Source organism: Anolis sagrei, chromosome 6 (genome assembly GCF_037176765.1).
Source record: "Anolis sagrei isolate rAnoSag1 chromosome 6, rAnoSag1.mat, whole genome shotgun sequence".
NCBI classification, from domain to species: domain Eukaryota; kingdom Metazoa; phylum Chordata; class Lepidosauria; order Squamata; family Dactyloidae; genus Anolis; species Anolis sagrei.
This window is the reverse complement of record NC_090026.1, coordinates 106,473,133-106,491,720: the sequence shown is the minus strand read 5'-3', so window position 1 is coordinate 106,491,720 and position 18,588 is coordinate 106,473,133. Positions and strand designations below refer to the sequence as shown.

The 18,588-nt window shown below is 37.2% G+C and overlaps 1 protein-coding gene across 6 annotated transcripts in view; it reads right to left on the bottom strand.

Annotated features, from left to right (window-relative positions):
• Positions 1-18,588, bottom strand: part of CACNB2 (calcium voltage-gated channel auxiliary subunit beta 2) — a 174,800-nt gene that overhangs the window by 97,240 nt on the left and 58,972 nt on the right. Inside the window, exon 1 of one of the 6 annotated variants that reach the window (XM_060782356.2) lies at positions 6,332-7,240. The exons of the other annotated variants lie outside the window; for them this stretch is intronic. Coding sequence (XP_060638339.1) covers positions 6,332-6,412 — 81 coding nt within the window. The 5' untranslated portion in view covers positions 6,413-7,240. Of the gene's footprint in view, positions 1-6,331; positions 7,241-18,588 lie in introns of those variants that run through there. 6 annotated transcript variants of the gene reach the window in all.

The following is an 18,588-nucleotide window of genomic DNA, read 5'->3' as shown; positions in this document are numbered from 1 at the left end:
TCATTCTTCCTTTGATTTTTTATATGTTTAAAGTTTAAAAGTTTTAATGGATCTGTTACATTTTATGACACAGCCTAAACACACTACTGTGTTGAAACATTAACAACCTTAAATACTTTGATGGCTGAAAGTGAAGAGGAGCTGAGGAGCCTTCTAACCAAGTTGAAAGAAGAAAGTGCAAAAGCTGGGTTGCAGTTAAACATAAAAAAAAAACAAGATTATGGCAACCAGACTGATTCATAACTGGCAAATAGAGGGAGAAAACATGGAGACAGTGACAGATTTTGTATTTCTAGGCGCAAAGATTACTGCAGACACAGACTGCAGCCAGGAAATCAGAAGGTGTTTACTTCTTGGGAGGAGAGCAATGACCAATCTCAATAAAATAGTCAAGAGTAGAAGGATCACATTGGCAACAAAGATTCACATAGTTAAAGCAATAATATTCCCCATAGTAACCTATGGATGTGAGAGCTGGACCATAAGGAAGGCTAAGCGAAGGAAGACAGACACTATTGAACTGTGGTGTTGGAAGAAAATTCTGAGATGAAGTACTTTGGCCACATAATGAGAAGAGAGGAAAGCTTGGAGAAGATAACGATGCTGGGGAAAATGGAAGGGAAAAAAAGGGGGGCCAACCAAGGAAAAGATGGATGAATGGTATCCTTGAAGTGACTGGCCTGACTTGAAGGAGCTGGGGGTGGCAATGGCCAACAGGGAGTTCTGACACGGGCTGGTCCATGAGGTCACGAAGAGTCGGAATCTATTAGAACAACAACAACAAATACACTACAGGCACCAGATTCTGTCTGAACTTCTAAGCTAAGCAGGGGTCAACTCTGGTCAGTACTTGAATGGGGAACTGCCAATGATGGTCAGGTGGTATAAGCTATATTTCAGAGGAAGGAACCGATAACTCACCTCTTATTCTTCGCCTAAGAAATTCGTTGTATCTCTGTAAGTTTCCAAACACAGAAACACAAAACAGAATAACTCCTGCACCTACAGGATGACTAATCCCGATTTCACCTAGGAATGCTTTAGATCAGAAGTTCTCAAACTTTTTAAACAGAGGGCCAGGTCACGGTCCCTCAAACTGTTGGAGGGCCAGATTCCTATGCACACAGCACATATCATATTTATAGTGCAAAAAAAAAAACCACTTTAAAACAATACAATAATTAAAATGAAGAACAATTTTAACAAATATAAACTTATTAGTATTTCAATGGAAAGTGTGGACCTGCTTTTGGTTGATGAGATAGAATTGTTGTTGTTGCTGTTGAGTGCTTTCAGGTCATTTCAAACTTAGGTTGACCCTGAGTGAGGGCTGGGTAAAAGGCCTTGGAGGGCCATATCCAGCCCTGGGCCTTAGTTTGAGAACCCCTGCTTTAGTTCCTCCCAGTGATTCTATGGTATGCTTCGGTTGTAAAGCTGTAAATGTTATCACGGAGTCACTACAGAGGACTTAGCCAATTCCCACAGGGTTGTAGATCGTCCAGAATAATTCTATGGCAACTTCCAGCGGGAGTAATTATTTCACTAAGGTTCAGTATTATCCAGTCTCATTTTCACAGTAATTTCTGGAATGTATCCCACAGGAGTATTTTGGGGGGGGGGGGGGGAGGATCCTACTATATACATTTTATTAATGTGAGTGCCTTCAAGGACAGGAAGGATGGATTTTGTTTTCTCTCAAGGGAAATATATATTGCTGTTTTTAATTGTTTGTTTTATTTTGCTTTTCAACACAAAGCTAATCATTATTTTACTGGGCTTTGGTGTTTTTTTAAAAAAATGAAAAGCCTGACTAGCAACCTTCAGTTTTAACAAAGTCAACATCAATGACATGTGTCGTTTAGTATTTCCAACCACAGACATACTGCTAATCTCATTAACCCAGAGGAAACATTCACTCCAATTAGCAATTTCATATTTCATTTACAATGCATTTTGAAAATAACTCTGCACTGTTTGCAAAAAATTGGGTCAAAGTTCTCTGCACTGACAACATTTTTCCTATTTGATATTAAGAACTCAGTGGCTGAGTGGGGACATTTCAGAACAACAGTTGATTAGAATTGTTCTTCATTTCATCATGTGCATTATCTTCAAGTGTTGGCGTAAGTTGGTCTTGTAACTGGCTTCATACACAATATTGTGCATAAAATCTAAGTTCCATTTATAAGAAATAGTGCAAATCAACATCTTTCCATAAACATCTTGAAAGAGCTCTGTGGAAGATATGAAACCAGCAAAATTACAGCAGGCGAATCCATTGCCCAGTACATGAACGTGGCAAGGAACTGAAGAGCATCAGGTAGATGAGGGTTGCGTAAACCCATCACAAATGTGCCTGTTTAAAAGGAGTAAAATTGTTCTAAGGAGGAATGAGATAGAAAAATGAATAAATTTTAAGCATAATGTTTACAAACCCATGGTTCCTGATTTCAAGTTTTATAGTAGTTGTGCAATGGTAAAGCTCTTCTGAATAAATCTTGCCAAGAAAACCTTATAATAGGTTTCACATATTTATTTATTTATTATTTATTTATTTCGAGGTTTTATATACCGACCCTCTCACCTTCAAAGAGGGATTTGGACCGGTTCACAACATGTGTTAACATACAAATAATATACAATAACAACACAATGCCACTTCATAACACGATTAAAATATCAGCACTATACACATTAAAACATTATCATCACAGTTAAAAGAGCCAAATCGTCCGACACCATCACAATCCCATTCATCATCCTCCTTTTATGTGGGCAAAGAATTAAATCAGTTGTCAAATGCCGCATTCCACAACCAGGTCTTTGTTAGTTTCCTGAACGTCATGAGGGAGGGGGCAGTTCTGATCTCTAATGGCAGGGAGTTCCAAAGTCGAGGGGCCAGCATCGAGAAGGCCCTGTCCCTCGTCCCCACCAGCCGTGCTTGTGCAGGCGGTGGGACCGAGAGCAGGGCCTCTCCAGACGATCTTAGTGGTCTTGATGGTTCATAGGGGAGAATACGTTCGGAGAGGTAATCAGGGCCAGAGTCGTTTAGGGCTTTATAGGTTATATGGTTGCCATAGGTTGGAAATGACTTGAAGGGACACAACAAAAACAAAGTGTCACAATATAAACAAGCCCCTGATTTTTTTTAATATTATTTTTTAGTTGTTTCGTAAATTAACATGGTGAACAGTCACAATGGATTTCTGTAATTTTGAAAATGACTTTCATACATTCCAAAGCTCTTTTAATTAATGGAGTTCTTTGCAATAATTCTCCTGTACCTCTGTTTTTATAAAGTACACAGCAATGCATAGCATATAACGAAGGCAACTTTTTAAAAATCAAGAATGTTAAATATATGTGGAAGGGACAAGATGGATAATGGAAATTGAATGGAGTATTCTAAAAGAGGGTATGGCTGGTTGTTTACAACACTTCATAAGAACATTCCACACTGATTTTTTTTGCAAGTCCAATTGGTGTGGTCCTAATGAAGAACTGGAGAAGATTATAAGAATACGAAATCTACAGGGATGATCTCAGACCAAAGAGATTGAATAAACAAGTCTGGCTGGAGTTTTAGCAGTAGAGAGAAGATTTACACAAAAGCAATGAATGGTGATGTAAGATCCAAAAACAGAATCCAGTCTAATATCAAATTTTATTGGTCCAAACCTCAATAAAACAAAAAGCTAAAAGCATGTATAAATGGAATCCTAAACACATTTGGTTGAAAGCAAGCCTCTTTGATTTTAGTAGAACAGCAGATCAGCTTACATTCTCACTCAGCTGAAGGTAGAGTTCCTTGTCCTTGACACAGTATAAGGTAACATGATATAGATAAGGCAGCCTGTATACTTAACCATTTAAGCAAACTTGCATGCACAACTACACACTAAACTCCAGACTAAGTTCTGTACATAGACTTCATAATGAAAACATGCACCTTTGGCATTATAGGTTTATGCAATGCTTTTGATACGAAATAAATAAATACATTACAGGTTGAGCATCCTTTATCTAGAATTCTGAAATCCGAAATACTCCAAAATATTTCAAAATCAAAAATTGGCTTAGCTATTGAAACCTTGGCTTTCTGAGGGTTCAAAGTACACACACTTTGTTTTATGCAGAAAATTATTAAAATATTGTGTATGAAATTATCTTCAGACTATGCTTATAAGATATATATGAATCATCAATGGATTTTGTGTTGAGACCTAGCTTCCATTCAAGATATTTCAATATGCACATGCAAATATTCCAAAATCAACCCCCGCCCAAAATCTAAATTACGGAATACTTTTAGATCAAAGCATTTTGGATAAGCATGTTTTCAACCTGTACTGACACTACAGTCTTGTAAAGGATCTCAGGTGAGGACTGCTTAATTAACTGAATACAATTACATTATTCCCATGTAAGTATTTATATGATTTCGGCATTATTTCTCTTTTCGCTGAAGATGTAATCTTCAGCCTTCCTGAACTTGGTACCCTCCATTTGTTAAATTTATATCCTATCTTTCTCTTATGGTGAAGGATACAAAGTGGCTTTCAACTTTTAAAAAAAACTATCTATAAAATACAATAAATTGCATGTATTAAAATACAAAATGAACAGGCCCTTTCAAACTAGAGCTCTCATGCTGAAAGAGGAAAATAGCAATTGTGGTCCAATGAAAATTATGCTTGGACATTATCATTAAATGCCTGTTCAAAACAAGAGAAACTACAGAAATAATGCTGGCCTAATAGAAGCTGTAGCACATAATTTCAAAGTTTTCAGACAAAACTGTCATTTTAAATCTTTCTAAAGATTTATGCTCATCTAAAAATTCATATATATTGATTAGAAATTATCTGTAGTGTAGGCATTCAACACCTATTATTTCAACCATCTTCATAAATAAAAGATGTTAGTGACATAAAAAGGGGAGGATATGAATGGGAAAGATGTCTATGTCATAAGGAAAAGAGATCAACACACAACACAGTTACATAAACAGATTAATGTCCCTTTCAGGGAGTATAAAACTCAGGCTCTATTCCTCCTGTTTCATCTACAGTTCCCTCTACCCCTCCCCTTTCTGTCTAACACATATACATTGTTCACATGGTGTTACAGCCATCAGTAACAGTATCTTTAAAATACACTCATGTCCTGCAGATAGAAGACAGAAGAAAGTAAAGTGTTTTTGCAATCTGGGATATACCAGTCCCTAGAAAAAAGTATGGCTACTCCCAAGTAAACACTACACAGCCACACAAATCTAAATGCAATCACTAGGGGTCTGCTTAGAGGACGGAAAGCCTCCTTATTCAGTGCAATTTGCATAATGTACTACAATGAATAAAAGGTGTTCAGATGTACTGCTCCCAGAAACAAAACAGAGTTAATCACAGCAGCACATTCCACCAAAGATAGTATAATATTTTAACGTATCTCTTAAACAGGTATATAAATTTCTGATTTTGCACTGCACTTACCACTTATCCAGAGAAGGAATGTAGCTAACCAGACCACCCCTACAATTATGTGGATGGAACCATTGTTAGTAATATTAATTACTTATTGTTTTATTTTTACTATCGAGGGGTGAGAGAAGAGGAAATCACACACACACACACACACACACACACACACACATATATATATATTCTGTTTCAGGTCCAAAATAATCTTGGCTCATGACTTGGGAAGGTAGAAGTGAAAGGTCTTGGGCCTGCCCTAGTTATCTAGGTACAAGAATGTACACTAAGCGACCCTATTCTTTACATCCAGTTTACAGTATAACTAAGAAGAACAATTACTAATTCTTGCACACAAATAACCAGAGCCAAGAAAACACTCCAATATTTATAGGCAAACCTGGTATACTCAAGCAATGACCAGAAGGACTTCAAATCCAAGCAAAGGACAAAGGTACCCATTGTCCTATTACTTTTATTCTGTGAAGATAAGCAGTGACCAGGCTAAGGTTACAAGTTGATGAGTGACTGAACCTAACTCAAAAGGAAACACACACAAGCGAAACTTTAATTTAAAACAAAATATTGAATTATCTTGAAAACTGCTTGATATGCAGTCTCTATGAAAAATCATAACATGTTTTTCTTTCTTCTGTACACCAAACTCTGTGGGGACATAATTATATAATAATGTGTAACTGAGTTTAAAATAGGACAGTACTGCTTATGATAAGACATCTCATATTAACTACTTAAACATTAAAGGTTTTTTTTGTTTTTATCATACCTTTTTATTATAATGCTCATTTAACAATACACATGAAGAACATCACTTCTAGTAAACTATTTGTACTTACCCAGGACACATTTTTACCCTTGGGTGTTTTTAGCATGGCAACATGCAGTGCTGAGATGACCATCAACAGCCCCACCAGCATGGAAAGTCAGATGGAGGGGTATTCCAAATGTCTTCTGTTACCCAAATGTATAAAGTCCCTTAGCCAGGATGATACAGGCTTGGCGAACGTCAGGCAAGGATCCCATTAAAAAATGCATTTTCCTTCTTAACATTTCATCCAGTCAGAAGAAGAATATTTAGAAACACGTTAAAAGGAACTTGTAGCTTCTGTCCCCAAAAGTGGACTCTTTGGTTAAAAAGATCACGACCAAAAACTCAATTAATGCTGAAATGAATTTGTCCAGTTTTATAAACGTTGCAGCTGACTAATAAAAGCTTTGAGGATGAACCCTATCCTAGAATTAAGATAAATACTAAGATCAAGTAGACTTTGAAGACCTTGATAAGGTTGATTTCTGCTAGCAATTATTAAGATTTTCTATGCTTGAATATATCTGAACACCAGGATTCCACTGACACAAAAAAAGGATTAGGATCTCAGTTTCCTTAAATAATACATTCAAGCAGGCACGCAGAATATACCTGTTGCTACCTTCCGTGCATTCTCTCTGAACAGCGTATGTTGCTGTTGCTGCTGCTCCTCTTAAAAGTGCACCTGTTGTTGTTGTATCTCCACAATGAAAAGACTGGTTACCTAACAACCAATAGCATGTGTATAGAAGAGAAAGCCCAGAAGAGAAAGCAAAACCTGAAAAACTGTTCTCTCTGCTTCTTTTCCTTTGCTTCTCTGTCCTTCTGTCCCTTTACTTTTACCTCCTGTCAATCTAGATTACTAAAGCAGATCCAGGCTAAATTTTGCAACTATCAGTAGTGATTAGCGTGAGCTGATTGAAATCGGATTATACAAGAAGACCTCTGCCTTCTCACTCAGCAAGCAGGCCAGTACCATTTGAAAACTATTTATGCTTCACTTCACCTCAGCACACCACTGCACTTGGAACAATCCATTTTCAAAGCCATGAGCAAACTAGATTTATGGTTTCTTTTAAAGAAAAAGAAATCTATCTGAGCTGCCTTCCAGATGGACACTTTCAATGCTTCTCAAACACATTTCTGAATTTAATGTTTCATTAGTAATATTCAAAAGATATTGGAAACATTATTCAATTTCCTGAAATCATAGGAACATTGACATGATTAATGATTTACAAGTAACTAACTACCACTTTATATACACTGATGTTCATTCTCTGAAAATTATGACTTTAAATTCAGTCATATGAAATATACATTTATAATATTTTCTAGTAACTGCATAAAACAATTATATTTTTCTAAAAATGTGAAGATAATCTTCATTTTCTTCAATGACTTGGAAATAAACACAATTATGTAAATGAAGTGATATAAATATATATGTGGTATAATACAGATGTCACTAATCTTAATCACTCAGGATTATTTGAAAACTAGTATTAATGCAGCACAAATGAAAACCACTGAAATAGGAGAGAGAGATGGGAAAGATAGAAAACAAGTTCTTCTTAAAGTTAATTGGGACATAAATAATGAATACATTGAAATTAGAAGGTATGATCATATATATTTTAGGTAATAGCAATATTTATTATTATAGATGATGGATGGTTTTCTGAAAAACCATTTATAATCATGTTAAATTAATGTTAGGTAGTATATATTAATGCATTCAAGTTTATAATCAATTGTACTCTAAGATGGTATAATTCCAGACATTTCCCCTCATACTCAAAACTGAATTATGAAATCTAGACATTTAAAAACTGGGTATATTTAGCAAATCTAGTCATTTATATTATGGTTTTATAAACCCAATTATTTGAATTTTTAATGTTAATGTCATCAACAGACTTTGGTCGTTTAACTCTAGAAGTCACAAGAAATCACGTACACAAATGCATGGCTGCGTGCCTTTGCGTGCACAGACACACATGCAAAAGTCATCTGGAGAAAAGCCACAGCTCATTGAAAGCTTCTATTTTGCAAAACATTTGCAAGCCCCAGTTTTAATCCCTCTAATTAATAGGATCTTAGGAAGGGGGGCTGGGAAAAAGCTTCAGATTGCAATCCTGGACCCATTTAAATAAGAGTAAGCCTCATTAAACACAGTAGGACTTTATATAAACCATGAGAGGGAATCATGTAGCCCTCCAGACCTGGATGAGCTGTAAGTCCCAGAAGTCTTAGCCAGAATAGCTAAGAGTGGTGAACAGTGGGAGATGCAGTCCAATTATACAGGGAGGACCACTGTTGCACATATATAAGTCTCCATGTTTGATAGTTGTTACTTGTTTAGATAGTAGTGGGCTAGATGTCAATTCAGCTGCTTCCTGATAGGGTTTTTCAAGGGGATTCAACTGATGTTTTCTCCCATATGTGACCCTACAATGTTTTCTCGTGGCTTACTTTTCTCTCTCTCTTTCTCCCTTTCCCTTTTTTACTGCTAGAAATCTGTTAAGGAAAGAAAGACGAGAGAGCTACACAATGTCTTTTGATTATGTACCATCTGCCTGGAAGCATTCTCAATCTACGGAAACAAATACACAAAGCAAAGCTGTTCAGTAATTCTCAAAAACAAATGATAAATTATATAATTTTTTGCAGTTGAATAATGTTAGTTTTTTAGTCATCTAACTTATGAGGATTCACAATAATTGCTTATTTTAACTAAACACACATGACCATAAATAGATAGATAGATAGATAGATAGATAGATAGATAGATTTAACAGAATTCAATAAATTAAGGAAAATGTTTTACTTTCCATGTTCTTCAGCTGCTTAAAAATTAAATTTACCTCCATTCAAGATGTAAATTTAAAACAAAATGTTTCCAAAACTCTTCAGCAGATGATGGTATTATTATTGTTATTATTATTATTATTATTATTATTATTACTATTATTATTTTGTGAAAATATTAGAAAGTTCACCAAAAATGCGATGAAACAATGGAAAACTGAGTTGTTCGTGGGCAACGAAGGCTATAGAACTGTTTGTGCTGTCGCTGCCTGGGAATCTATAGTTCTTAGTAAAAAAAAAAGGGGGGGGGAACGTGGCAACTATTTCCCAGGGGATTGCTTCTTGCCTTCCTTTAGGGAAACGGGAACTCCCGAGGATCAACAAAATACCCTAGGTAATTCGAAATAGGCTTTATTGTTCAAAGAGTTATCTTTCTGAGGTAAAATGGGGGTAAAGAAAAAATACATAACAGTCTTTGGTTGTCTTTGTGCCCAAGGAGTTTTTTTAGCTGAGAAGCCTTCCAAGTTCCCTCTCTCTCAATGGCTATGAGGTCGAAACACTCACAACCCCAAGTCCCAATGGCCTATATTTGAAGGACAAGGCCTTCCTCTGGTGCCAAAGGAAATGGTATGAAGGCGCCTGAGACTTCCCAATGTCGTTCAGGTTGGTCTGATCATAAAGCACAAGTCTCAGGGGTAAAAAAAAACCCCTAAGAATTGGTGGTAAGAAATGACTTGACCAGGGGCTTTGGGCCAAGCTTTACATATGTCCATCTAATGAGCCTTTTTTGTGAGGTAAAAAAGGGCGAGAGAGAGATACTTTTCTTTCGTTCTCCCTTAGAAGGGGCGGAGCCTAAACGAATGAGCTGGGGAAGCAAGCCAATTGGTGTACAACAACATAGATTGACAGATGTAAATAACCAATGAAATTCAACTATACATGTACAAGGTAGACAGGCATAATACAACAATTTAAATTTTGCAACTAACAATTCTACATATAGGTGGCGCCACACACGCCGTCACACTCTTAACATCAAGAGAGGAATTTTCCAAGGTGACTCACTGTCACCACTGCTGTTCATTATTGCACTGATCCCACTGTCAGTAATTCTACAGAAAACAAGAAATTCACCAAAAATCTCTCACTTGCTGTACATGGATAATCAAAAGCTTTATGGAAAATTAGAAACTGAAATCGAGTCACTAACCAACGCAGTCAGAATCTTCAGCACTGACATCAGTATGGAGTTTGGCCTAGACAAATGTGCCACAGTGGCATTAAAGAAAGGGAAAATCACACAAAATGAGGGCATAGAGATGCCAAACAGACAAACCATAAAGTGCAATCAGCCTGAAGCCTATAAATATCTGGGCATACTACAACTGGACAATATCAAGCATGGTCAAGTGAAAAATGTGGTCAGTAAAGAATATATCCAAAGAGTCAGAAAGGTTATGAAGTGCAAATTAAATGGCGGAAATACGATCAAGGCTTTCAACACCTGGGCCATCCTCGTCATAAGATACACTGCTGGGATTGTGAACTGGACACAAGCAGAGCTGGATGATCTGGACACCAAAACAAGAAAACCGATGACAATCCACTATGCATTACACCCGCGTAGTGATGTTGACAGACTACCTGCCAGAAAATCAGGAGGCAGAGGGCTTCTGCAAGTGAAACAAATGGTAGAAGAAGAGAAACACGCACTGGCAGATTATGTTTTTTTATTAGATTTTTATTGAGATTTTCAGTTTTGACAGCATTGTGAGGAGTAGGGGATGTCGGGGGATGGGGGATGGGAGTGGAGACCTTTGTGAGGGAAAGGGAAAGAGGGAGGGGTTAGGAGGGGTGGGAGAGGGGGGTCGGTGGGAACCCATCACCAGCAGTTCTGTCCGTGATTGTGACTTCCCAGGGTCTTCCAAAAAGTCTTCATCTTCAATAAAAGAAGTCCATTTCTTCATTTCAGAAGCTGACAATGTTTCTTTTACTTCTTTCTTCTAAAAATTTGTCAAGTCTATTATTATTGAGATTTCTTTTGTTTTTAGAAAGTCCTTAAAGCCAGTCCAGTCTGTTTTTTTAGTCACTCCATTTATTCTTTGGGATAAATTGTCCATTTGTATGATGTCGAAAGCTTTTATAATCCAGTCTTCTTGGGTTGGTGTTTCTTTTTGCTTCGACTTTCTGGCTACCACTATTCTGGCCGCTGTGCTTAATAAAAATAGAATTTTGTCCTGATTCTTATTCATTTTAGTTCCTTTTGTTATCCCTAATAGGTAAGTCTCTGGCACTTGTGGGAACTTCATTTTTAAAAATTTTTGGGAGGCCTGATGAACTTTTTTCCAAAATTTTTTAATTTCCTCACATTCCCACCATTGGTGAAAGAAAGTACCTACTTTCCTTTCACATCTTCAGCATTTGTCTGAGATATTTTGGGTTTTTTTTTAATTTTGCTATTTTTTCTGGCGTATAGTGCCAGCGGTAAAACATTTTGAACCAATTTTCTTTTATATCACTGGCTATGGTGTACCTGATTTTGGTTGTCCAAATTTCTTCCCATTGATTTATCATAATGTTGTGTCCTAAATCTTGAGCCCATTTTATTTGGCATTCTTTGACTTGTTCCTCTTCCGTGTTCCATATTTGTAATTATTTGTATAATAGCTTTATTGTTTTTTTTTATTTTTCTCCATAACTGTATCCCATATCCCCCTTTCTTGTTCAAAACCTGATTTTTCGTCTTTTTTAAAACCCTCCCAGATTTGAAAATAATTTAACCATGTGATTTTTGGGTTTAGCTTTTGGAGTTCTTCGTAAGATTTTAGTGCCATTTTTCCTTCTTCATTTTTCTTCAGTAATTGGTTATAAGTTAGCCAATTTTCTGCCCCTAATTCTTTTTTGTGCTTTGCTTCAACTGGCGAAATCCGGAGTGGGGTGTGCCTAAAAAATCTGGTTTTATATTTCTCCCACGTTTTAATCAGGGCTGCCCTTATGAAGTGATTTGTGAATTTTTTTTCTATTTTTCTTCGGTCATGCCATAAATAACTGTGCCACCCTGCTCTTAAATCGTGGCCTTCCAGGGTTAGTGTATGATTATTTTTGAGTGTTGTCCAATCTTTGATGGCTACTAGATTACAGGCTTCGTAGTAACTTCTTAAATCTGGTAAGCCCAGGCCTCCTCACTTTTTATCGTCTGTTAAGATTTTTTGGCTAATCCTCGGTTTTTTGTTTGCCCATATGAATTTAGAAATATCTGAGTTCCATTTTTTGAAAAGGAAATTATTCCTGATGACTGGGATAGTTTGAAAGAGAAATAGTAACTGTGGTAAAATTATCATTTTCACTAATGCAATTTTGCCCAAAAAGGAAATGTTTTGCTTTCCCCATTTTACCATATCTTTTTGTATTTTTTCCATAAAACTACATAGTTGTTTTTTTATTAATGCTGCATTACTTTTAGTAATATTGATTCCTAGATACTTTACTTTGGTTGTAATTTGGATCCCTGCTATTTTTTGTAGAGTGTCTTTCGCTTCCCCATCCATATTTTTAACTAACAATTTTGTTTTTTGCTTATTTAAGTTAAATCCTGCTAATATTCCGAATTCCTGAATTTTTTTTAACCAGTTTTTGATATTTTCTATTGGATCTTCAATGAAACACACCACATCATCTGCATAGGTTTTAAGTTTATATTGTTGTTTTAAAAATTTTGGCCCTTTTAAATTTGCATCTCCATTTATGTTTCTTATTAAAGTTTCCATTATGAGAATGAATAATAATGGGGATAGTGGGCATCCTTGCCGTGTACCTTGGGAAATTTGGATCGACTTTTTGGTTTCTTGTCCGTTAATTATTAAAGTGGCCTCTTGGTTTTTATAAATTGCATCTATTACATTTCTGAAGTAGAATCCCATGTCTAACTATTTTGCTAATAATTTCAAATATCTCCAATTTACTTTGTCAAATGCTTTCTCGGCATCGACAAAAAAGTAACGCCAATTTCTTTTCATTATGTTTTTCATAATATTCAATGATATTGATTAATGTTCTGGTGTTGTCCTTAATTTGTCTATTGGGTAGAAAGCCTGATTGTTCTTTGGATATCCATTCTTTTAAAAATTCTTTTAGTCTCTCTGCTATAATAAGTGTAAAGATTTTATAATCGTTGTTTAGAAGTGATATCGGCCGATAGTTTTTAATTTCAGTTGTATCTGTGTTTTCTTTATGTATTAAGACTATGTTTGCTTTCTCCCAGGATTTGGGGATGATTCCTTTTTCCAATATATTATTTGAGATCTCCTGAAAAAGGGGGCCTAATTCGTTTCGGAAAGTTTTGTAAAAGTTTTGTATAGCTGTCTGGCCCAGGCGCCTTATTATTTTTTAATTTTCTGATGGCCGTGTCGATCTTAGTATACCTCTCTGTTTGTCTGTTAGTTTTTCCATATTGAGCTCACATAGGTATTTTGTTATTTTCTCTTTATTTACTTCTGAGCCCTTATATAGTTCTTTGTAGAAAGTGGTGAATTCATTGGCAATACTGGTATCCTCAGTGTAAGTTTTGTCTTTGACTCGTATTTTAGTTATCAGTTGTTTTTGTTTTTGCTTCTTAACTTTGTTTGCTAACCATTTGCCTGTTTTATTTGCGTTTTGGAAGTAATTTAATTTTGCATGTTTCATTTGTTTTTCTAACTTTTCATTTTGTAATAACTGTAGTTGTTTTCTGAGTGCATTAATGATAAGAATTCTTTTTTTCTCTCTAGGCTTTTGTTTTAATAAATTCTCGTTTTGAGTTAGTTTTTCTAAAATCTCCTTGGTTTCCTTATTTCTATTTTTTTTTTGTTTACCGCATCTTGTTGCATGAGATATCCTCTCATGACAACTTTCATGGCCTCCCATTGCGTGTATTTCGATGTCTCCTCTCCTTTGTTTAGTTCAAGATATTCTTTTAATAGCACCCTATTCTTTTCAATATCTTCCTCTTTTTTTAATAGATAGTCTTTTAGTCTCCATCTATATATTGTTTTCCTTCCTTTAATTACGAACTCTATTGCACAATGATCTGAGAGGGTTCTGGCCAGTACATCTATTTTTTTAATTTTTAAATTTAGAGAGTTTGTCACCCAAACCATATCGATTCTTGACCACGTAAGGTGCCTACCTGAGAAATATGTGTAGTCTCTTATGGTCCCGTTGTGTTGTCTCCATGTATCCTGCAGGTTTAGTCTTTCTAGTTGTTGTATGAAGACTACAACTGACTAGTTGGGCAGCTGACTAGTTTTATTTTGGGTTTTTTTCCCTTTTGTTTTGTTGCCTGATTTGTCCAAATTGATATCCACTACCCCATTGAAATCACCCAATATTATTAATTCATCCCAGCTTTGTTTATCTATTTCTCTTTTCAGATTTTTTATAAATTTACCTTTTGCTCCATTTGGAGAATAAATATTACAAATAAGCCATTTTTGATTTTTTATTTCAATTAGTATACCCACATATCTCCCCTCCATGTCTTTAAAGGCTTGCACTGGATTTAGCCAATCTTTCGCATAAATCACAACCCCTTTCTTTTTTCCACAATGTGATGAGTAGAATTCATTACCTAGTTTCTTATTCGTAAGGTGCTTTGTGTGTCTGCTTGAAATGTGCGTTTCTTGTAGGGCGATTAGATCCAGATTTCTCTGTTTCAGAAAATTAAAGACTTTTTGCCGTTTGTTTGGTGTGTTAAGTCCATTGATGTTATTAGAGTATATCTTTATGTCCCTATTCATGGCTATTCTCTGTCATTTCCCATTGTAGAATTTCTTGTGGTATTAATTGATTATGTGAAAGGCAGTCAAGAACCAACATTGATGGAAGTCAATAGTAGTAAACTCCTTAAAGTGCAAAAGACAAAGAGGGAATACCGTAAAAACACAATCCAGAGCAGAAGAGAAAACTGGCAAAAGAAGGCTCTCCATGGACAGTTCCTGGGAAAAATTGAGAGCCAAATTGACAAAGAAAAAACATGTCTGTGGCTCACAAATGGAACTCTGAAAAAGAGACAGAGGGCCTGATTCTGGCAGCCCAAGAACAAGCCATTAGAACCAATGCAACCAAAGCCAGAATTGAAAAGTCAACAAGAGACCTCAAATGTAGACTCTGCAAGGAAGCAGATGAAACAATAGATCACATCATGAGCTGCTGCAAAACAATTGCGCAGACAGACTACAAGCAGAGGCACAACACCGTTGCTCAGATGATTAATTGGAACTTGTGCCACAAATACCATCTGCCTGCGACAAAGAACAGGTGGGATCACAAGCCGGAAACGGTTAGAGAATGAACACACCAAACTCTTCTGGGACTTCCAGATTCAGAGAGACAGAGTTTTGGAGCATAATACTCCTGACTTCACAATTGTGTTAAAAAACAAAGTATGGATAGTTGATGTCGCAATCCCAGGTGACAGCAGGATTGCAGAGAAACAACTGGAGAAGCTGACACGATATGAGGATTTAAAAATCGAACTGCAAAGACTCTGGCACAAAACAGTAAAGGTGGTCCCAGTGATGATCGGCACACTGGGCGCAGTGCCTAAAGACCTTGGCCTGCACTTAAACACAATTGGTGCTGACAAAATTACCATCTGCCAGCTGCAGAAGGCCACCTTACTGGGATCTGCACGCATTATTCGCCGATACATCACACAGTCCTAGACACGTGGGAAGTGTCTGACGTGTGATCCAATTCAACAGCCAGCAGAGTGTCTGCTCTGGACTCATCTTGTTGTGTTTCAAATAATAATAATAATAATAATAATAATAATAATAATAATAATGTTTCTTTATTATTTGCCTCTCCTGAAGGCTCGAGGCAGGATACAACAAATTGAAAAACAAATGAATGTAAAAATACAATAAATTACATAGACACACATATAGAGGGGAAAAACGTATACCAAATAGAGATACAGAACTAACATATTGTGTCAACAGAATGGAAATCAAAACTCATGTTTTAAAGTTGACCGGATAGGCCTGTTGGAAGAGAAGGGCCTTCAACTGTGTTTTAAATTCTGATACCTTGTTTAGCTGTTGAATCTCTTCTGGCAGGTCACTCCACAGTCGTGAGCCAGCTGATGAAAAGGTCCTCTGGCTGACAGTCACCAGTAGGGTACTGGCTGGTTGCAGTATCTGCCCATCAAAAGACCTGAATGTCCTAAAGGGCAGATTGTGCAGGAGAAGGTGACCCTGAAGGTAACCTGGACCCAACCATGTAGGCCTTTCAAAGTCAAAACCAATAGAAACGTCAGGAGAGAATGCCTCTAGACCATGGCCATATAGCCCGAAAAAACCTACAACAACTCAAAACCAATACTTTGTACGAGGGGCTGCTGATAAGTCTTTAGCTTTACCCAGAAAAAAAAAGAGATATGAAGATGAAACTTTACATTTATTCCACATAGAATCATAGAATCAAAGAGTTGAAAGAGACCTCATGGGCCATCCAGTCCAACCCCCTGCCAAGAAGCAGGAATATTGCATTCAAATCACCCCTGACAGATGGCCATCCAGCCTCTGTTTAAAATCTTCCAAAGAAGGAGCCTCCACCACACTCCGGGACAGAGAGTTCCACTGCTGATCGGCTCTCACAGTCAGGAAGTTCTTCCTCATGTTCAGATGGAATCCCCTTTCTTGTAGTTTGAAGCCATTGTTCCTTGTCCTAATCTCCATGGAAGCAGTAAACAAGCTTGCTCCCTCCTCCCTGTGGCTTCCTCTCACATATTTATCCATGGCTATCATATCTCCTCTCAGCCTTCTCTTCTTCAGGCTAAACATGCCCAGCTCCTTAAGCTGCTCCTCATAGGGCTTGATCTCCAGACCCTTGATCATTTTAGTTGCCCTCCTCTGGACACATTCCAGCTTGTCAATGAATTGTGGTGCCCAGAATTGGACACAATATTCCAGGTGTGGTCTAACCAAAGCAGAATAGAGGGGTAGCATTACTTCCCTAGATCTAGACATTATGCTCCTATTGATGCAGGCCAAAATCCCATTGGCTTTTTTTGCTGCCACATCACAATGTTGGCTCATGTTTAACTTGTTAAACATGTTTAACTTGTTAAACTCGACTTTGGAACTCCCTGCCATTAGAGATCAGAACTGCCCCCTCCCTCATGACGTTCAGGAAACTAACAAAGACCTGGTTGTGGAACACGGCATTTGACAACTGATTTAATTCTTTGCCCACATGAAAGGAGGATGATGAATGGGATTGTGATGGTGTTGGACGATTTGGCTCTTTTAACTGTGATTATAATGTTTTAATGTGTATGGTGCTGATATTTTAATCGTGTAATGAAGTGGCATTGTGTTGTTATTGTATATTCTTTGTATGTTAACACATGTTGTGAACCGGTCCGAATCCCTCTTTGAAGGTGAGAGGGTCGGTATATAAAACTTCAAAATAAATAAATAAACTTGTTGTCCACGAGGACTCCAAAACCTTTTTCACATGTACTGCTCTCGAGCCAAGCATTGTCCCCCATTCTGTATCTTTGCATTTCTTTTTTTCTGCCTAAGTGGAGTATCTTGCTTTTATCACTGTTGAACTTCATTTTATTAGTTTTGGCCCATCTCTCTAATCTGTCAAGATCATTTTGAATTCTTCTCCTGTCCTCTGGAGTATTGGCTATCCCTCCCAATTTGGTGTCGTCTGCAAACTTGATGATCCTGCCTTCTAGCCCTTCATCTAAGTCATTAATAAAGATGTTGAACAGGACTGGGCCCAGGACGGAACCCTGCGGCACTCCACTTGTCACTTCTTTCCAGGATGAAGAGAAAGCATTGGTGAGCACCCTCTGGGTTCGTCCATTTAGCCAATTACTGATCCACCTCGCCGTAGTTTTGCCTAGCCCACATTGGACTAGTTTGTTTGTCAGAAGGTCATGGGGGACCTTGTCGAAGGCCTTACTGAGATCCAGGTACGCTACATCCACGGCATTCCCCACATCTATCCAGCTTGTAACTCTATCGAAAAAAGAGAACAGATTAGTCTGGCATGACTTGTTTTTTATAAATCCATGTTGACTATTAGCGATGACCGCATTTGTTTCTAAGTGTTTGCAGACCGCTTCCTTAACAATCTTTTCCAGAATCTTGCCTGGTATCGATGTGAGGCTGACCAGACGGTAATTGTTTGGGTCATCCTTTTTTCCTTTCTTGAAGATTGGGACCACATTGGCCCTCCTCCAGTCTGCTGGAACTTCTCCCATTCGCCACTGATATCAATTCTTACATCAGTATTCCAAGTTCTGTGAGCCTTGCAAAAGAAGGATTTCTGTTGTGCCTCAAACCAGTCATTCATAGCAGCCATGGCATCAGAAATGGCATGAAATTTGGTGCCCTTGAGATTTGAGATTTCAGGTTTGGAAACAGATGATAATTGGAGGGAGCTAGATCCAGTGAATAAGGTGGGTGGTCAACTGGC